The 23,011-nt window shown below is 38.8% G+C and overlaps 1 protein-coding gene across 1 annotated transcript; it reads left to right on the top strand.

The window, feature by feature from the left end:
• Positions 1-12,014: 12,014 nt before the first annotated feature.
• LOC125178230 lies at positions 12,015-17,423 on the top strand. The gene is made up of 4 exons (XM_047881500.1): positions 12,015-12,186; positions 13,414-13,552; positions 16,650-16,824; positions 17,214-17,423. The coding sequence occupies exons 1-4, from the start codon at positions 12,015-12,017 to the stop codon at positions 17,421-17,423; spliced, it is 696 nt and encodes a 231-aa protein (XP_047737456.1).
• Positions 17,424-23,011: the final 5,588 nt, after the last annotated feature.

Below are 23,011 nucleotides of genomic sequence, written 5' to 3'. Positions count from 1 at the left end.
CTAATACAGCAGAATAAAAAAAAAACAAACATTATTCTAATGCAAATATTTATGGGAAATACAAATATCATATCAAAAAAACAATATCATTCAATGTCGACTTGATAATTGCCATTTTGAGAAAGTTAAGGTTCAAAAAATATCCAACACATCGTAAAAAAAATTTATTCGCCGATAATTTCTTATCCATTAAGTTAAGTGGAATATTCTAGAATCAGAAGACGTTGGACGATTCTAGAATGCAAAAGAACGTCATAGACATCTTTCTAACTGCAGTCATTCCTTACCTGGCCTCGTCATCAGAAGTTGTCTAAATTTTATGCTCTTCAAAAATGCCTACAACTGCAGAATTGTCTGAATCAACTAAAAAATTAATTATTCAGCTACACAGAGATGGTTTGGGATATAGAACAATTTCATCGGTGTTAAACATCCTAATTTCGATAGTAATTATTTCGATAGTAATAGTAATTCACGTAAGAAACCACCGAAACTTTGCTGAAGAACACGTGAGTGTTCTTCAGCACGTGAGAACACGTGAGTGTTCCCTATGAAAAATGATCGACGTATAAGTTCAAAATTGACATTCAATTCAATATTGACAACCTGAAATTGGTCGAATATTATGGTCAGATGAGACTAAAATTGAGTTGTTTGGTAGAACTGTGTCAGTCGTGTTTGGAGACTGACGAACTCTGCGTTTCACCCGAAGAATACCATCCCGACATTGAAGTTTGTATGTGCCAGCATAATGCTTTGGGTTGTTTCTCTAATGCAGGCCCTGGGGCCTGCCCACCCAATTTAAATTTGCCAACCCAATGCAAATTTAGAGTGATTACGACTCGATTAAATGTGTGGAACGGACTATTGTCTGGTTAAAGCTCATTATTTACTTTTTGACTCGGTCAAGCACGTGCAATTGATCCCACTTTGTATTGATCGTTGTATTGTTCGTCGCAATTGATCGTTGTAAGCACTTTTTCGCCAGTTCCCTATGAAAAATGACGCGAAAAAATTCTTATCAATACATAAATTGATAAGATTTAAAAAATTGAAAGCGATCTTACGTGTATGCTTTACCGCAGTCAGCGGCGGCGGCCGACTATGAGGTTTCTTCACTAAGACTGCATCTGATTAGTGATTACTCCCCTCTTATATAAGATAAAAGTCTGAAATTTGGAATGCTATTCCAGTTATTTTTCTGAAATCACAGGTTTCAATAACATAAAATTTTTAAACTTTGTACTACAACTTTTATTAGGGACGAAAATGTTGCACCCGATTTTCGTGAAGCGCGCGACGTTTGTTATATTTTCGCGACGTGTTTGATTTTTACCATTTACCCTCAACTGATCGCTATACCATGCATTTCTAAATAAGACTTCCAGTGGTAGATGACAGAACTTATATCTATCTGGTAGTGAAAATTCCGTAGATTAAATAACGATTTATGCTTCGAGTATCCTACATTCTAGAAGTCACGGCATGCCCAGTGGTTTATGGGGGAACCGCAGGCTCGTAAGTAATATTTAAATAATAAATCCTAAACTCATCATAAGGTCATGTGGCTCGTAAATCACTTGCCAGTTACTGTCAAGTGCCCTTTCAGCCCCTCCCCACCTCACCGGACTGAGTGGCCAGCGGTCGGCCAGAGCAGGCTAGCTCCAGCCGCCCGCTGCAAGCAATGACACGCCACTTGCCTCAAGAACAATATTCTTGAGGACTGGGGCGAGTTAGTCACGAAAATATCCTTGAAGTAATGACGGGAACAGCGGTTGGTGACGGCCGAACTAACATGTGAGCTCTGATTTTACAGCTATCTACTGGTCTGAGGGAAAACAGACTACGCAGCTCTGCAAATCGCTTGATTGTCTGATATGATTTGAATGCAGCCCGGTTCTATAACGTAATGACTACGTGATGGAATGCATAATCGTATATGTAGGTTGTTAAGGCTAACTAAAAGCCTTATGAAATAATAACGTAAGAGGTAGAGCTTATATCGAAAACCGATTACACGATCACGCCGATTGAAATTTATTCAAAATAATTTATCCACTGAATTTTCTTAGTATACAGTAGCTCACGATTGACATTAATTACAAATTTCTAATGCAAATATGAGGCTCACAGGTAGGTGATCTTACCTGGCACAATCGTAGCAAGACTTGAACTGCGAATCTTTGTTCGCCGGAAAAATTTTGGACAGCATGATCATCGATCAAACAAACTAGTGGAAATTAATGATAGGCATATTTCACCAAACGCAATGTTTTTCAGACCGTGATAAAGTTTAATTAAACAAAATTTGATAACTTGATGCTTAGAGCGGTGAAAACTTTAGACAATTTTGTAATCTGTTTGTGTGATTATCGATTATCACATAAAGCTGCTCAGCGTGAATCTAGCGTTGAGTTGGTAAGAAGCATGGGATCGACCAGTGATTTTTGCGGCGATTTGCTGAGCTACAACAAAGCTAAATTTTGCTCTCCGAATAAGTCCATAACTACCATAATTATCGGTTTGAGCCTCTGAAGTTTATCTTTATGATTCGGCATCAGAATGCGGGTATATGCAAGGTGCTGGTGACCTGAAAGAATGCATGGTGCTGGTGATGTTGAAGAATGCATGGTGCTGGTGAGGAGGAAGAATGCATGGTGCTGGTGATGTTGAAGAATGCATGGTGCTGGTGATGTTGAAGAATGCATGGTGCTGGTGATGTTGAAGAATGCATGGTGCTGGTGATGTTGAAGAATGCATGGTGCTGGTGATGTTGAAGAATGCATGGTGCTGGTGAGGAGGAAGAATGCATGGTGCTGGTGATGTGGTAGAATGCATGGCGCTGGTGATGTTGAAGAATGCATGGTGCTGGTGATGTTGAAGAATGCATGGTGCTGGTGATGTGGTAGAATGCACGGTGCTGGTGATGTTGAAGAATGCATGGTGCTGGTGAGGAGGAAGAATGCATGGTGCTGGTGATGTGGTAGAATGGAGGGTGCTGGTGATGTTGAAGAATGCATGGTGCTGGTGATGTTGAAGAATGCATGGTGCTGGTGATGTTGAAGAATGCATGGTGCTGGTGATGTGGTAGAATGAATGGTGCTGGTGATGTGGTAGAATGCATGGTGCTGGTGATGTTGAAGAATGCATGGTGCTGGTGAGGAGGAAGAATGCATGGTGCTGGTGATGTGGTAGAATGCATGGTGCTGGTGATGTGGTAGAATGCATGGTGCTGGTGATGTTGAAGAATGCATGGTGCTGGTGATGTGGTAGAATGGAGGGTGCTGGTGACGCGGAAGAATGCATGGTGCTGGTGATGTAGAAGAATGCATGATGCTGATGATGTAGTAGAGTAGTATGCATGGTGATGGTGACATGGTGGAATGTTTAGGGGAATGTTCGATCCTGGTGAATGTGAGAGAATGCATCACACCGGTAAATGTTAGAATATGCTTCGAATAATTCATTAATGCTAGACAATGCTGCTAGAAATTCATTTAGAAGTGGAAATATTTTCAGGTTCTGTAAGATTTGTATCGTTTCAAATTACATTTGTGCCACTGATTACGTTTTCTTCTCTCTTCCGTACTCCCATCGATGAAACAGAATAGGCAAGATGTGTCATCGAGTTGAATATTCAATTTTGTTGACCTTGTTTGCATAACCGAAGGTGCATTGTTCGTTGCTTGTCATCGGGCAATGCACTGTCATCCCAAAATCACATATTTGAACGAAACTTTGAATATATATTCCTAACTACCAAACGGTGATTTTTTAGCTTATACATTTTTTCGATTTTACCTTCGTTTGCGAGTCTTTTTTTTCATTTCACCGTCATTCTTGATTTCACACTTCCTTATATTCGGCCCGTATCGCCGGGTAATTTGTCGCTTAAATTCGCGGCGATCAAGAAATTTCTTCTAAACTACTGAACAAATTTCAACGAAACTTTGAAAATAAATACCTAACCTCCCAACGGTGATGTTTAGCTCGTGAGAATTTTTCTATTTTGCTTTCGAACGCGCGTTATGCAAAAATAGGAGGAACGACCGGCTTTTCCACCGGCCGGTTTAACCAAGAGCCGTGTACATATAGCCGTATAACTCGCAAACGAAGGCGAAACGAAAAAATTGTAACGAGCTAAACATCACAGTTGCTGAGGTTAGGTATTTAAATACTAAGTTTCGTTCAAATCTGTTCAGCAGTTTGGAAAAAAATTATTGATTACTGCGAATTTAAACACGCGTATTGCTGTTTATATGGCAGGGTGGCACAGTGGTTAAAGTTCAGAGTACCAAGATTGGCGCAGAGAGGCGCGGGTTCGATCCCAGCTCTGTGCGCCAGTTTCTGGTCAGAATCGGCAAGGAGGCCGGGCGGTTAAGCACAGCAGAATTGTAGCAGTACGTTGCGAGTTTGAGACCGCAAAATGCTGCGAATGTTCTGCCATGTTAAGAATCGGCGACAGGCCTACTGCCTATTAAACGCTGAAACCGCTACCGCTAACGCTACTAAATCACGAATGAAGGTGAAATAAAAAAAACTCGCGAACGAAGGCACAAGCGAAAAATTTTCACGAGCTAAACATTACCGTTCGGTAGTTAGGACTGCAAATTCAAAATTTCGTTCGAATCTGTTCAGTTGTTTGGAAAAAATTACTTGATCACTGTGAATTTCGGCCCGTATTGCCATATAACTATGGCAAAAGCAAACGATGGCAAAATTCAAACAATTTTCCCGAGCTAAACATTATCGTTAAGTCCTAATGTATATGTGTACCAAGTTTTATCGAGTTAAGTTCATTAGTTCGAGAGATATTCCTTGATCATTGAATCTGGAAATTGGCCGTGAGACCGGCCGCGAGTTCGGCCGTTAATTTGTCCGAGACGTAAACCCAGGAGAGGTTAAAAAAACAGATCTGGGTGACAAAACCATCGCTGGGAGTCATGATGTGTTGCACATGTTGTGTACAAATCGTCAAACAAACGTTCGAACTTCTGACATTAACTTCAGACTACCGCCCCCCTTATTGCCCTCCTACCGCCCTCTTCTTCTTTACCGCCCCCAAAATCTTTTCACCGCCCCTAGGAGGACGATATCGCCCACTCTGGTAACCACTGGAATAGAGTATATGGCCGAATTGCACCTGACTAAGCCGAGTCAATGGAGCCCGGGGCGACTCAGAATGGAATCTGTATTTCGACTGTGTGAGTGTAAGACATTAATGAACCAATCACAAAATTCCAGCACGAAATAGCAGAAAGCTCTCGACGCTAGTGACGTCAATATGGACGGATTTCAAGTAGCTATGCATTTCGCAACTCAACCATGGGCATGCCTCTCCCTCCTAATCATCCGGGGCCTTTTTTATGTTACATATTTTAGCCACAGTTTTGGAAAAGTTGACGATGTGTATAAATAAGCTTCAGCTCACCACCAATTCAAAGCCAGAAAGGTTCCGGGAGGCTAATTTCAACATTTATTCCCTTGATGCTGGAGTGCTCTATTTGGCGCTATCAACTAAAACTATAGAACTTTCTCAAAAAGCTACTCGAGTTGAATATTCAATTTTGTTGACCTTGTTTGCATAACCGAAGGTGCATTGTTCATTGCTTGTCATCGGGCAATGCCTATCTTTACGATGAGAATGTTAGTTGCAGGATGATGAGATTTATTTAGAATCTCAGTTTCATACAAAAAGAACTCAAATAAGATCAATAATGATGCAATGGACGAAATAAAATAAATTGTGGTCTATAAAATCCGCAGATTGCCCAAACAGGACAATTCAAGGCAAGTGGGAGTATGGATCCGAATTAAATGCGCTGGTTGAACATACTTTGACATTTATTCACAACTAAGGGAGGGATGTTAACATAATTCTTAGAGTTGTTTGGCTGGCAAAAAAGGAAAAGAACCAATTGCAAGTACAATACTCAACAGCCACCATTGAGAAGATAAATCGGTACTAATTCCGTGCCGAAGTGCAAATTTTCATACATTAAAAATGTAATAATTTTTCTGCATAATTTTATATGATATCCAGAGGATGACTCTAGTTATTTAAACATGATTGGAGGAAAATATACACGAGGACAAAAAGACGAGGTGAACAATGCCAGTCAGTCTGCTATTCAGCTATAGCGTCAGAGTGACCGCGATGTAGTGTGTTGGTGATGTGCATGCCAGGATGTGTGATGAAATGAAGTTTTTATGAAGGTAAGGAGAAGGTATGCATGTGATGTTTTCGTGACTTCTTACGAAAAATAAATTTTTACTTTCAGCAGCAAATTAATTTCAATTAACATATTGGCAAATGCTGGCCGTGTACTTTTCTTCCTTAAATTTACACGCTCGTTACGCTGGGAAGGCAGACTTCAGTTAGGGATCCGATAATAATTGTTGAAATGAATTACATAGGAAGTAAATAAATTCTGCAGGTTGGATTGATTATTTCATGAAACACTTAAATTCTTGAAATGTAATTGGTCCAAATACTTTAGGGGACGAAACGTATTCAGTGGCAACTGTTTTTATTTTTAGTACCTATATTGCGTTCGTAACGTAGCATCTTTTACCAGTCATTACAATGCATGATTTGCCGGTAGCCTCTAAGTAGGCACCGACATTGTGCATTACACTCTAAGAAATTAGTGAGACTTCGATTAGCAATGCGCTTTTTGTGCATTGCTTCTTGCGCTTTTTGTGAGTCATTCTGACCCAGTCTGGCCCGACAAAAAGGTGTATCAGTGCTACATACGCTCTATACTCGCATCGTGGCTTGAAAAATATGCGTTTATGAATTACTTTTTAAAGACAACACTTCTAAAGAATCCAGTGTCTCCGATGTTACACTGTACAATGAATTTCTTATTTTATTTTTCAATATAAAAATTATTTTTTTTTAATTTTATTAATATTTAACAAATTTCAAATTCTTAAAATTATTGATTCTGTCAATTGATTCATGCATTGTTTCTAACTTTACGCAAGTGTGCAAAATTTCAGATCGATTGGACAGGTAGAAGTGTGTTGCATATCGATTAAATATGTAGCAGACAGACAAACAAACAAAGAACAAGAAGTGAAGTTAAAGAGAAGTGTTGTAATTAGTCTACATTTGGCAATGTACACAACGGCTGCTATTTTGCATCCCATTTTTCATGGTCCTAGCGGTCTTAGAATTAATTTTCTTCTCTACCAATTTGCTTGCAATTTAGAAAATTGTTCTAAAAGAAAGCTTACCAATATATTTACTGGAGACAGCTGTTCAACGATTGATTAGTTTCACATCAGCTAACATGAGATTGTCATGAGAGCACCGATAGACCAATTTCTTATTACATTGATTTTAGATTAGTTAAATATTTCATGCAAATTTAAACTAGTCATAAATGTTAACGATAGCAAGTCAAGAATGTTCAATGATTTTAAGGAGTAAAGAAATCACTCATAAGGCTAGATGACAATCACCGACTTTAAAAAGATTTAGACAAATCTAATGCTGCTTAAACTGTGGCCTGCGTACAAACATTTAACAGAATTTCATGAGACTGCTATAGAACTCTATTTCAAATTACGTGCATAAAAGAAATATTGCGGTCACAGCAGCGAATATGTTTTAAGCTGGAAATTTCCCATTATTAAATACCTCGTAGAAGGTAGGCGAATAATTTTGACGGACACTATTCAATAGGATACATTCTATGCAGACTAAGAAGCTATTTCCGGGACTATTTCCAAGCCTAATAATAACTTTTATCGCAATCTTACTAATTATTTATTTTTAGCGCATTAATTGTACTCGTTGCACAATTAAAGTTAAACAGATAATTTTCGACAATAATTTGACACATACGATGCAAATGAGAAAGGCGAAGCGTGCCAAACCAGACTCGACAGAAACGATGGTTACACTGCGGAATCATATATGTCAGAGACATGCTAGCTTTCTCATCGGTCGAACAGACTCCATTAAAAACTTTTGCAGCCACTTCGCCGACCGCAGCTGCAGCCAAGCCAACTTTTCCGAGCCATGATAAAGTTGGGTCGTAATAAGCTGCTAGCTGAGTGCATGGATAGCCTGTCATGCATAGCACGCTTTGGCTCTCTCATTTGCATCGTAAATGTCAAATTATTGTCGAAAATTACCTGTTTAACTTTAATTGTGCAACGAGTACAATTATGGCGTTAAAAATATGACTGGTAAGATTGTGATGAACATTAATAGTAGTAGGCTTGGAAATAGTCCCGGAAATAGTTTCTTAGGAAGCATAGAATGTATATTATTGAATAGTGTCCGTTTTATTTCACGCCTACCTTCAATGAGGCATTTAATAACGGGAAATTTTCAGCTCTAATGTAGTCGCTGCTGTGACTGCAATATTTATCTTATGCACGGACAGTGACACACGAAAGTATTGGATACATTACAGTTTTCTTCATATATCAAGTTAGAGTGCAAGATTTTACCTAACATTTGGTCTGTATATTGCTAATGGTACTAGAAACATTATACTGGAAGGATATTGAAAGGTATTAAGTGTTTAGATTTTATTCAACAAAATAAAAAATTAACTCGTGAAAAAGTATTGGGTACATGTTCAAAAATGAAGAAAAATAGCTTTTTAAGGTCATAAAAATTAGTATTTCACTTTAGACGTTCCACTAATCTCATATCATTATCTAATTGGCCAATCAGAGCATTTTGCCATTTTCTCCAAGATTTTGTGTTCCGGTGAAGATATTATTCAGCTTCATATTTAAAATTTAATTTTAAATGGCTAAAACTCGAGAAATGGCGACAGCTTTGCGTCAAAAGATCACATAGATTGTCACAAGAAAGGGAAGGGGTATCGAATTATATCCAAAGAGCTTGATCTATCATTGAGTACAGCTAGAATATCATCAAGAATCAATCATCCTGATGATATCATCCGAGCATGCTGTTGCAAACCTTCCAAGACCTGTGGTCGTCCAAGGAAACTAACAGACGATAATACAAGGTGGATTAGCAGTAAGGTGAAGAAGAACCCGTTAGTTACTCATGGTGAAATTAAAAGCGACCTGGAGAAGATGGGGTTGATGTAGAAAATCACACAATCAGCATAACGCTAAATCGTACTGGTCTTATGTCAAGATCTTCACGAAAGGTTCCTCTGCTGATGTACCGATACGTGAAAACCACAAGAATAGGGAAATCGGACAAAACCCTGGTCGGACGAAACAAAAATCGAACTTTTCAAAAGGAATTCGATCGAATCTTGACATAAGATCAGTTCGATTTATAGCTCTGCTTTTTGTGTGCTCCTGGGTCGTTCGATGTGTAAAGATCTGTTGTTCGGACGGTAAATAGCCCAAACTTTCTCGAGTTATAAGGATATCACGCGAGCGAACAATTCTTCCATAGTTACCGTCCTGGGCGCATACTTTCAAAAAAGTTATGAGATCGTAAGTTCATCAGCCAACCATTGACGGCCTTTCAAGCAAAATCCACCAATCATAGACAAGAAAATAGAGCGTAAGTACTTACGTTCACTTAGCGAGTTTTGAAAGTATGGCTCCTGGTCTTATGTCTTAAGATCTTCACGAAAGGTTCCTCTGTTGAAGTACCGACACGTGAAAACCACATGAATAGGGAAATTGGACAAAATCATGGTCGGACGAAACAAAAATCAAACTTTTCAAAAGGAATTCGATCGAATCTTGACATAAGAACAGTTCGTTTTAGAGCTCTGCTTTTTGTGAGATCCTGGGGCGTTCGATGTTTAAAGATCTGTTGGTCGGACGGTAAATAGCCCAAACTTTCTCGAGTTATAAGTATATCACGCGAGCGAACAATTCTTCCATAGTTACCGTCCAAATTGACGTCACTGACGTCGAGAACTTTCTGGTATTTCGTGAGGGAATTTTGTAATTGGTTCATTAATGTCTGACTCTCACCCTGTCGAAATTCAGGTTTCATTCTGAGGTAAAGAAAGTTAATGCATATAGCTCCAAGAGATATATTTCAAATCCTCATCATAACACAGATAACTGATATGTAAGCTGTTAATTGACAGAACCAGTAACAGATGAACATTCGGTTTTGCATTCAGAGCCTACACGTTTTTTAATTAAATGTTCAGCCACTGAGATTTTTTGATGAAACTGCTTAATTTTGTAATAACAGTGCATTGCCTGATGCCAAGCATTGAACAATGTATCTTCGGTTATGCAAGCAAGGTCAACAAAATCTGAATATTCAACTCGGTTACCTGCGTTACCTGCTCTGTTTCAGCGAAGGAGGAAAATAAAACGTAATCAGTGGTACAATAATTTAATTTTAAAACGATACAAAGCTTACAGAACCTGAAAATCTATCCACATCTAAATGAATATATAGCCATATTTTCCAGCATTGATGAATTCTTCTTGACATTTTCTAGCATTTACCGGCGTGATGAATTCTCTCACATTCACCAGAATCGAACATTCCCTAAACATTCCTCCATGTTACCATCACAACGAATTCTCCCACCCCACCATGTACAATGCATTCTTCCACGCCACCAGCACCATGCATTCATCCACATTCTGATGCCGAATTACGAAGATAATCTTCAGAGGCAGTGATAGTTATGGTAATTATGGTAGTTATGAACTTATTTGGAAAGCAAAGTTCAGCTCATTTTTCGCCGAAAAAAATCACTCGTCGATCCCCACGCTTCTTGCCAACTCAACGCTAATTTTACGCTTCGCAACTTCATGTAATAATCACACAAACAGATTCCAAAATTGTCGAAAGTTCTCACCGCTCGAAGCATCTAGTTATCCAATTTTGTACGATCAAACTTCATTACGGTCCGAAAAACTTTTCGTTTGGTGGAATGCCTGCCATTAATTTACACCAGAGTTTGTTCGATCGATGATTGTTACCCAAAAATTTTTCAGCGAACAAAAATCCTCAGTTTAACTCTCGCTCCGATTGCGCCAGGTTCACCTACCTCCGAGCCTCATATTTGCATTAGAAATTTATAATTAACGTCAATCGTTAGCTACTTTACTAAAAATCCAATGAATAAAACTATTTTGAATAAAGGAAAATCGGCGTGATCGAGAAATCAGTTGGTCTTAGTTGGTGGGTCTTCAGTTGGTTCAAATCAGTTGGTCTTCAGTTGGTTCTTCCAATCAGTTGGTTGACAGGCCTTAGGGCACACTTAGTGCCGAGTCGATGGATCTTGGAGAAGAATTGATGGGTATTATATGGCTGATTCGAGAGGTTTTACGGCTGATTAAATGAGTCCCAGATCATGAAATGCGAATATCTGTTAAAATTAAATCCAACTTTAAATGCTTCCCATGAACTAAAAATCAAATTTTAGCGTTAACGGATTTACTTACCCAATCGAGACTCAGTGTACATTCATCTCAATAAGCAAGCAGTTGAATTGTACCCCATTGCTTATTTACATAAGAAAAATCCACCACATTCTGTCGGCATCTCAATTTTTTTATTCAATAAGCGCCGAGAGCGAATTAATATTCAGACAACTGATGAATTTCGTTCAGGATACATAGTGATGATTCTAAATATTACACTGATTCAATAAATTGTATGCACATAATGCATCAATTCATACACTCTAATCGTCCACTGCATTTCAAGTCCACCCGTCTGCAGCGCTTCGACCTATACTTGTAATAGACAATATTTTAAAGCATTCAATTACGATACTTAAGGTCGATCGTTTTCTTTTTTCATTCATATCATGCTAATTCATTACTATTTAAAATGCCCGTCGCTCAAAATTGCTTGAGTTACTGCGAAAAAATTATGTCACGAACTCGGTTTTATTATTTTATTACATGAATATAATTTACCTCAACCCGAGATGTTCATAAAATTTATTAACATTGCTTACGCGAATTTTCCTTACAGAGCAATTTAATGCGTGAATATTTTAACGGATTGCCGTAGAGTTATAATAGATAATTTCTTGGAGCAGTCACATCTCTATTCCCCTTTTTTCTGGAAAATGTTGTTTTCTACCAAAATCGTGGCTCTGTTGGTGCTGGCCGCTGCAGCTGCAGACCCTCTTTGGCTTGACAAAATACTTCATGCAGACTTCAGCAGTCTGCAGCTGAGCGCCAACCAGTGTGTCCAGCTGTGTGTCAGACGCAGCTGTCTGTACGTGGTGCACGATGCAGGTAGGTGTGTGCCTCGACGTACGATGTAGGGGTGTAGGACTCAGACAGCTACGTTTTGTTCGAATAATTGATTTAAGTATGCATAGTGAAGGATATTTTGATGCATAATATAATTTTTTATACTCTAGAATAAGACATCTGATAAGGGTGATTGAACCCTTTGCCAAAGAGTAATTTCTGGTCCATCAAATAGCCAAACAATTGCTCGGAAAATTTTTTGGGCGTCGACAGCTTAAACACTCTATCATTCATTAGCGAGGTACTCAATGTCTGTTATGAATCCCTGGATGCTCGTGTGTATGAAGCCTCCCTTATTGACGCGTGGTATATCTTCGCAATGTTGTCTTCACTTAGGCTCAGACATTGTTTTCAATTTGGGTTTGACTTCACTGACGCTTCACTTCAACTTTTAACTGTTTTTTCCTTTGTGTCATTTTGGTTTTACTTCGGTTTAAATTTTGCTTCCCTTTGACTATACATTTGTATATTGCCTCTACTGTGACTGCACTTTGATTCTACGCTCTCTTCGCAATGGCTGTACTCAGGCTTCACTCCGACTTCCTTTTAATCAGACTTCTTTTTATTTTGCTCTACTTCCTTCCGACTTCCTTTTATTTTGCTCTACTTAGGCTTCACGTCGTCCTTACTCTAGCTTCACCTCAACTTTTCTATGGCTTTACTATACGGTAAATTTTCCCTAATTTTAATTTCTCTTCGGTTTCATGAATTGATGTTTTAATGTATCTGCAGCAGCAGCATTAATGTATCTGCAGCAGCAAAGAAATTGTTAAAAATATATAGATGTTAATAAAACTAAATATAGTTGAATAAAATGTTACTCCTTTAAATTTTTCGATAAAATTTACCAGTTCAACATTTAACCTCATATTTTATGTGTGTAATCAGAGCGTTGGACAGCCAAAAGCGCTGTTGTCCATGAAATAATATTTTTTGCATTCTATACAATAAAATGATGGGCTGCTCGTAGAACACATCCATCGTCTGCGTATGGCATGACTATTCGTATTCGTCTTAGTATTGCTTGATTTTAGAGATTTCCATCGAACAAACTTATTCGAAAAACTCAAGTCTTCTACAAGATTTTTCCTCTTTTATATTAGAGTCGTTTGAAAGAAATTTTAAGGGCACGTGTTATTTCCGTATTTTTACCTTGTATTCATATTTTAAGAATTTACCGAAAGTTTAAACACATCTCCACGGCTACAGAACATGGATGTCAGATGGTGACAGGAGGTGCCGCGCTGGCGACCCCTAACAGTCTCCTGCTGCGCTGCTGCTTCCAGGCGCCTCTCGTCAACGTGGCACTCGGCAAACCAACCCGCGCGTCCAGCGTGTTAAACTCGTTGTAAGACATCGAAATATTGAATATTTATTTATACATAACTTCATGTATAATATTTTGAAATGATTTCCCCATAAATAAGATCAGTCAACTTGAGATATCAAACGCAGTCAACGCAATGCCCGTTGTTGTTGTAATTGCCCATCCTGGTAGCGGCGACTAGGGAGGGGGGGGGGTGATAGGTCAGTTTTTCCTTGCACTTGGTGCCGCTGGTAGCTCTACGACCATCACTGGCTCAGTGGCCAGCCAAAATCAGTTTATTGCATTACACAACACCCTGGACAAGCCAGGTACTCATTTATCAACCAGAGTTGGATAAATGGCTGAGTTGACCATGAGCTGAGCTTCCCGGTAGAACTTGTCCTCAGTGGGACTCGAACCCGGGCGCTGCGTGCGAGAGACAGAGTCTCTCACCACTGCACCACCACAGCTCACGCAATGCCCGTCGGTGCTGCCGTAGCAATCAAACATCAACTCCAGTTCAAATCCTACGACAGCGTTTGTACATACAGCTGGCAATGACAATAGACATGAGAGGATCCAACATGAAAGGCGGCCCAAACTACGGATTTCATAAATTACATAGATTTCCGCGCACTCTATAATGCGCCCCTTCCCGTATGTCTGCGACAGGTCAAAATATTATCAGAACTTAACTCTGCGATACTGTGGCTCTAATACCACTGGGCAACTACACTTTAAAGCTAAAAAAATCATCATCACCTACAATAGTATCACATCTTCAGATACTGTCTGGCATATTGAATGCCAAATCTGATGGTCTCCTATCAACGATATGTTCGTTTCTCGGCAAGTAACAGTTTGTGGTACATCTCTGATCAGAGTATGTTTGCAACCTTTTTCAATGACGAACTTGATACATACGATTTCAAGTCCAGCCCAATTCTGAGATCCGCAACCCTGCACATTGTAAATAATGGTATTTAATAACTGATCGAGACTAATCATTTACGCACGAAAATAATTGATTCACAATACAATAACTTTTTACCAAACGTGATATATGATTATCAGATTCTATCATATAACTTGATACGATTCAATAGAACATCTTACCAATAAAGGTAGTGTAAGTTGGCTCGAAACTCAAGTGTGTAGGTGAAGGTGCAATGACCATCGTTAACAATGCCTGGAAATAGGTTGCTCTCGTTCAGGACCGCTCAGTAACGATTGATCTATATGACATGGTTTATCGCTCTTGTCGAGCGTTTTCATTCGCTGCCTTCTAAAATATAATTTACAACCTTAAAAACACGTTCTTACCACATTCCTACATGCATACTATAGCCAATACATCTGCAACCAAACGCCAAAACCGATTCATGCGATTCTTCCAACAAGTCAACTTCTACCGGGCTCAATAAACAACAATCTCATAAAAAACACACAGTACTTACGCTACTATAGGCCCTAAACTTGATGCAATCGTCAAAGACAGTCTTAGAAAATTAAACACTACACGTACAAACGCCGCTGTAATAGTTATACTCTCGACTGCACCTCTATGTCAACACCTGCAACCAGCTTACCGCCATGCCAAGACATGGCAGATCATCAATTCACTGGAGAAGCAGAGATCAGGAAAGAAATTTTTTTCATGAAGCAAATGTTAGGATCTAAAAGCGAACAAACTGATACTTGCCAAAACTCCTAATATTCACAGCAGTCCAGTAGAGGATGGTGAGAACCATACTAGAACGAACCATGACAGGAAATCTTCACTAAGGGCGATGCACACAATGGTCTCCTTTATGACAACGACATTGTTGACCAACAGATTTCTAAACTAAAAGAAAAACTGACTTTCTACGAGGGCTCCATCTCATATTTGAATCATTTCAACTGATTGTACACGGACAAAAATACGTACATAGAAACACGCGTCGACATGGGGCTGCGATATGTAAACAGCACTAAAAAAAGATACCGTATATCAGACACAAACATGAAATAGTCGAACTAAGTCACACGAGTCGACAACTTTTGCTGCCTCGCAGAAGCTTCTTCGCCCATGACCTCCAACCAATACTACACAGAACAAACTCCCCTCCATTTGCAGAAAATAAAACACTAAACACGAGCAGGATGCCACCCACATAATTAAGCAAATTCACAACACGCAATCCAACAGAACAGCCAATGCAGATTTAATTGGCTAATATACGTAGATCAGCAGAAGAAATAATCTTCATTTTTTTAAGGCACTTTTCCATTACGGGACTGATTCAGAAGGATTGAGACATGGGTGAACTATATAAGGTTGACCCACGGCGATGACGATTTTTCGCCGTTCAGCGCATCTCTAGAGTGACGTCACTGTGGGACCCAAAATGTGAATAGTGTAGAAATGTAGATCAACACGTCGTTTTTATGTCACCTTTGAAAGCATATAAAAATTGGCCTCATCAAAATAGCTCAAAAAATATTTAGTGCATGTAACTAGTCTTATTTTAAGCAAAACCGGTGTTACAAATCAGTTTGACGTCACATGAGCCAGAGTGACATCACAGTTGGAATGACAAATGGCATCCGCAAGGAGCAGCTGCGCGTGGGTCAACCTTGTATATTAGTTCAACCATGGATTGAGACTGGCCTGGGCCCAATAAGCCACATGGCTAGGCCTCAAAACCTCAAGCCACATATGGCTAGGCCGCAATGATCGGCTCATAGTCTAATCAAATTTTTGAAAAAGGGCCAAGCCTCAAGCATCGGGCACATTCAGAAAATCTGAAGACCAACCCTACACAGGCAAATCATGGGTTTGCCATTAGCTCCAATTTGAATCGTTCCTGTTTTATTAATAACAACATAAAAAAAACAGCCTCAACAACTTCCTTCTACTATACCTATAGCCATCGAATTGTCGAACTCCCTCAAGGCACACTAATTTTCAACTGCTCGCTTTAGTATAGGTTAGGAAAGTTTTTATAGAAACGTTTTAAATAACGAAACAATCTACGACTATCTTCTTCAGCCTTTACTTGATTTAGCTTAGCCCTGGAAAAATAAGCATGAGACGTTTTCTTAATATCTGGTCTTTTATTTTATCTATGTCTAAATATATTTTCTAATCTCCCAGCCTGCCCGGACATTCAAATGACGGAGTTTTTTTGAATTCATCAAATTTCTTCTCCTCACTGAATGAGATTCGCGCTTTCCTTGTCATCGACTTGCAACAGGAATATGCCATCGAAGCGGTGGCCCTCATGCCTAGGCTTAAAAATTTCGGATCAAATCGTTTCAAGTACATCGAGGTATGAAAAACTTACGAGTAAAGCATGCTAACTGCTCATAATTGAAATTAAGCTAGTTATAGAATATTCCTACATAAATATTATTATCAGTGACGACTAATGCTCAAATCGACGAAATGCATTTCCAGTGGCAAGCATCTTTGATGGTTGGCTCAAAGTTTATACGATCATTCAAAGCATTTAAAAGCAACTATAAATCACGGGTGATGGAGCCGAGGTTGTTTCAATGTATATTAATATTTGTTACATGCTTATTGATGGCCTACAGTTACGCAATGTACAAACTCATCTTTGAACTAAAAGATTACACTAATGTTCTACAGCCTTCGTGAATTATGCAGTGATACTATTTACAGTCAATTGTTTTCTTCTGAATTTATTCCTGACAGATTCGCGCAGGGCTGACCAATGTTACTGGCCCAGACTTCAGCTCGTACACGCTACTGGCGCTGTTCCCTGGACCTGCTCCCGACCCAGGGATCTGGGTCACCAAAAACCTCACCACCCCGGTACTGGGTCGCTTCATCAGCCTTCAGAGGACTGCAGTCCTTGCAGACTACCTAGAAGCCGCCGAGCTGATGGTCTACAGCAGACCATAACAGGACTGCAGTCATTGCAACTACCTAGAAGCCGCCGAGCTCATGGTCTACAGCAGACCATAACGGGACTGCAGTCATTGCAGACAACCTTGAGGTCACCGAGTTTAAGGTCTACAGCTGACCATAACATTACTGCAGTCATTACAGACAACCTTGCAGGTCACCGAGTTTATGGTCTATAACAGACCATAACAGGACTGCGGTCCTTGCAGACAACCTTGAGGCCACCGAGTTTATGGTCTACAGCTGACTATTTTCGGGACTGCAGTCCCAGACCAACTTAAGGGAGCTAATGGCCTACAGCCGCAAGTAACGAGCTCACTTTCATCACCAAAGTAAATCTTCCCCCTTAAATTCCACAGCTGCTCATTTAGATCTCTGACTTCATTTAATTGGGTCAGAATTTTTAACGCAGTTTTTAAAAAATGAAACAAATTTTTAAATTTGCTATCAGTTTGAGCGGAGGAATCCTGAAAATGTAAATTGTACTATGCTTTTATTATTGTACTTCATAGAAATAGTGAAGTAGCAGTTACCAGTAATAATTTTACCCGCATTCATATTTCCACTACAACTGAATAAAATTTGAAGATCTCTCCTCTGTTGGATCAAAAATTTTGCGTAATTAAAAATAAGAGCCAAGACTTGACACGTTGCTTTTCATCTTAATTGTGCAGGCTTTCGGTTTGGAACTTTCCCCACTTATTTTTTATACAAGCTGTGTTCGTTTAAAATTTAAACTTCGCCAAATTGAAACGAATCCAACATTTTCTACTTGGAAATTATTTTTTTTTTCGTTTCACCCAGATTTACTGAAACGAAAGCTCCGTCAATACAGATTTGAATTTCATGCTATGTTGATGGATTTGTATCGATCATTTTATATCGATGGAGTGAATATAGATACATTTTTTGACGCAAAACATTAATATAGCGAATCTACACTGAATACTTATTATTGTTCATACTTATATGTGTGAATAACAGTTTTATTACTAATGCTTATTTCAATAATATGAATACTTACATTAATTATACGCTATATTGTATTATCATTTTTTTAACTATGAAGATTACAACTAGGTACAGTATATAGCCAACTATACTTCTCACGCATCGTAATCTTCTCTTTGTGGATTGCACATATTATATTAGACCAGGAAGCAGTCCTCGGACGTTAGAATAACGTTTATTAACCGTCGTAACAACGTTTAATAAACGTCGTTCCTGTTCCTTAAACGAGAACTTGTTCTGAGTACAGGTGGGTGCGAATGAGTGCACCAGAAGCATGCCGATGAATATAGATTCCTGGCACTCGTGAACTAGAAGCTTCTGTTGATATGGAGATTGCGTAGTTGACATCTAAAGATTCAGACGCGACAACACATGATGCAGGATTAAGTTATCGGTTAATTAAGTTATTGTGTGCCGTGAAAACAATATATATAATCATCAGTAGCTAAAGTATGAGTTACCCTTCCAGACGAGGTTTCTTTAAACAATAGATTTCGTGCAAGTATTCCCAGAGGCATTAGAATGTGAGTGTAATAAAATAATATAGATAGATATTATATATATATATATATAATAATAATATATTATACAGATATTACAAGGCAGCGAGTATAATAATATATTTTCTTTCGAATTCGTTGACAGGATAAAATGCACTAGATTAACTGTCTGAAGTGTAGTAGCAAAATTGAAAATTAACTCTCATCTCTTATAGGCAGTGCTCAGTTATCATGGGAATACTCTAGTTCAATACCCAGAGTCTGTACACGAACTCAGCCTTCAGAGCGTTCACGCACTCGTTAACCAATGTCCTTGCGTGCGCATTGAGTTTAAAATAGCAAGGCCCCTTCTTCTAGTTACTTTAATAGAAAAATAAAAATATTTTGCTTAAAGTCGCCGAATTTCGAAGGGGACTATGAAGATAAATTGATCCAGGCCGGCTAATCGTAACAGTGGTGATGTCTCGTATGAGTTGGGAAATTAGGGATAATTACTTTGAAAAGGACTGTCTTAGCCGGCATCGATGGAGTGAATATAGCTGCATTTTTAAATTATTTATTATTATCGGTACATTCTTTTACGTTTCCTGTTTTTAGTATTAGGTAAACTTTATATATTTTCAGCGCATTTTCTCATTTATGGAAAAAATGCACTATTGTGCTCGCCATTTCCGTCCGTCTGTCTGTCCGTCCGTGACTTCACGTTTTCGTCGACGGGAAAATGCGCTCTCTGTCACTCACTGCAGTGAGTACTGAGTTATATTTTTTCTCCATACACCTGATGACAACATCATTCAAATAACCGCCACATCTCGCAGGGAGATTATTAATTATTCATCAGCTCGACACAAGCGACGGCTAGGTCACGTTTGTATCACCCCTCTTCCAATTTCAAATTTTGACTTCGAAACATTAATTTAACTTTGTCGTGACTTGGCCTTTCCTATAGTCTTATTATATTATATTAGTCTTATATTATAATGCCTTACATATAGTGTTATTTATGTTTATTTACTTTGTCTTTCTCACACGCAGATGTCAGTAAATTTATATATAAAACTTGCACGCTTAGAGCCTTGAGAGAAAGAAATTCATCGATAGTAAATTTCACATTCAGGACTCAAAAATATAGGACCAAGCACATACGTACGTAAGTTATGTTGTGATCAATTTTAAAGTCGTTCTTATTGTGACCAATCATTTTCTTGATCTTATTTGAAATATTGTTCATATCAAACTACTTCATTTAGTTAGATCTTTGATTCCATTGTACCATCCTTATTTTCAGGTCCACTGTGTGTGAGAATTAAACAAATATAAAACCACCAATAACTGGACCTGGTTTTACTCCCTACGCTGGCTAAGCCAAATGAAGTTATCCCTCGATTTTTTATACATTGACTCTGCCATTATATGATATATTAGTTGGCTCATGTGCTACAATTTAGATTTTATGCCTGCAAGTTGTATTTGCAAGGCCGGCCATGGATGAATGAGCTGCTAAAACGCTTTCATTCAAACTTGAAATAAATCATACTTAGTTTCCTGGTACTCAATGCTTTCTTATTTCTATGGAACGTTATGTTAATAACGGAAATTTAGAATTGATGGAAATTCGCAGCATTATTTTTTCAAGTTTAATTCAACTTTTCGTATATTGATAACGTAAGATTGATGTTATAGAATAAAACATGTACCTGCAGACGATCTACAGGACCAGGTGCTATGACTAATGAATTCAACTGAAGCCATCATAATTTATTTATTTCGTTACCGCAATTTTATAAACGACACATTTTATGGCCATTGTTTCAGTGTGGTGCATGTGATGGAAATTCGTGTAGAATCCAAGCGGATGGAATTCCAGGCGGTGATGGAAATCCGTGTAGACTCGTCAGATTAAATCCACCACAAGACAATTTAGATTTAGCACCATTCAACATCATTAATTTAGCATCACAACACTTCCAGTTCAACAAATCATCTGAATAATAAAAATTATTTAAAATCTTCTGCTGTACTTTAGGCATTTTAGCATAATTCAGAGCATTTTGTCACAGCAAAAATTCGCAATGCTTGGAGCTCCGAAAACGTGAACCTTGAGACGGCAATATCTCGTGTTGAAATCCTCATCAAGCCAATGAAATCTGAGAAAATGACGTTGCTCAGGTGGAATCTTCACCTGGTAAAACATCTTCTGTACGTCACCAGTGAATGCACAAGCATCAGTACTAAGTCTCAACAACACCGCAACAAGATTGTTTGTTAGGTCAGCGTCTTTGAACGACAAATTGCGCCATTAGGGCCAAATCCATGATACATTAGATCTGATCCAACACCTATTTGACTTAGAAATTTTCGCCCCCAATTGTCCGCGATTCTAATGAAATTCTAAGAAAAGAAAAGCCAGGGTGCGACAGCGACAACAGCGCTGTGGCTCTACAGTAGTTGAGAGGGAGTTTTCGATGGAAGGAAGGATCTGGGTCCAAATGTTGCTGAGACGCTAGTGAAACCGACTGGACATTTTCGTACAATAAAGGTAGTCTATACCGAGAATGTGTTGTGGAAGTCTTGATTTTCAGCTTCGGAGTGGAAGTAATGCAAAAACTTTTTGAAAGGTCTTGCCTCTACAAATCTGAATGAAAGATTCATCCCTAAAGGATTTTATCTCCAAGTCACCTCGTAGTTGCTTTGGATCTCTGGATTCGGACTGATGAAAACGACTTACTTGATCACACACTTGCTAATATTTTAATTTTCTTGCGTGAGGTTTCGTGGTTTGTTGATTTTCCCATTGATTTTGAGCCATTTTTTTAGAATAGGTATATTGATGATTGTACTGGAGTGACTTAGATAAAAGAGACTACATCGCTGTGACCACGCCGCATGGCTGTGGTCAAGGGACACAGCTCAACTCGCGGCCTCATCCTTGCCGGGCTAGGACTGGAAATACACATCCTTGTTCGTGTCTGTGTTTGTTACCTCACTAAAACATACAATGATACCTTTCTGATCTTCAAGCATCGCACTCATGCGAGCCCTCTCTTTGATTATCTAACCTCAAACATTCTTCAATAAAATTTACTATGGAATTAGAAACCAACAATAGCTTAAGTAAACGATAGCTAAAGGACCTAAATCTGGCAGCTGTTTTCAGATCTCCGTGTATCGAAAACTAACATTTACCGGCTTAGGTATGAGCTTCTTTAGCTTCTGCTCGTTTCGTTTCAAACTGAATAGTCTTCAAACTTTGATATACCGCGGTTATAGGGTTTGTTCCACCTTCAATGATATGCATTCGGAATTCGAATTCATGCGTAATATATTTAAGCTGAATGGTTTTCCATCGTGCCTTTAGTTTAGTAAAATCAAACGCTTTTTATCTAATTAATTTTGTGAAATAACGATTGGATGCGTTAGTAAGAAAACTATTCATTGCGCATTGCCTATTTTGGTAATGCGTCTGGACCTATGTCCAGAGAACATAAGATTTTGTTTATGAAATATTTTCCGAATGTTAATTTGCAGGTTTTGCTCGTAAATAATTAAAAATTGATTCTTTTTTCAAGTGTAAAAACGTTATTGCCAGGATGCGATCGAATCTGTTCTATTAGTATAGTTGTGCGCGCTGCGCATCAGCGTACGTTGGAATGACATCGCGAAACTTCAACATCCAGGTTTCTGAACACCGCGGCAGGAGCTATCGTTCTAACTTGCTTCTCCGCAAGCCTCATTGTTCTTCCGTGCACCTCCATGTGATTTCAGGATACTCTGTTCCAACTCAGGCTTCAACTGTGCGGAGGCTACCATTAGCATCGCCACGCCAGGTTATGTTCCTGACAGCAGGATACAGCCGTCACTAACTAGCGTGTTGTTATACACGAGGTCCTTTCTTTGTGCTTTTTTCTTCTTTACAAATTTGTTGGTGTCACTTGCAACATAAGGTTTACGTGAGAGAAATTTAGAGACATCGAAAAATAGCCATCGACGACTACATTAAAAGTTCTTTCATCATTTCTAATAAGCTCTAGCAATTTGCCTATTGTTCTAGTAAATACAAGTGAATACATGACA

The sequence above is a fragment of the Hyalella azteca genome, unplaced genomic scaffold, assembly GCF_000764305.2.
Source record: "Hyalella azteca isolate HAZT.00-mixed unplaced genomic scaffold, Hazt_2.0.2 contig8077, whole genome shotgun sequence".
Taxonomy (NCBI): domain Eukaryota; kingdom Metazoa; phylum Arthropoda; class Malacostraca; order Amphipoda; family Hyalellidae; genus Hyalella; species Hyalella azteca.
This window is presented reverse-complemented; position numbering and strand designations above follow the sequence as displayed.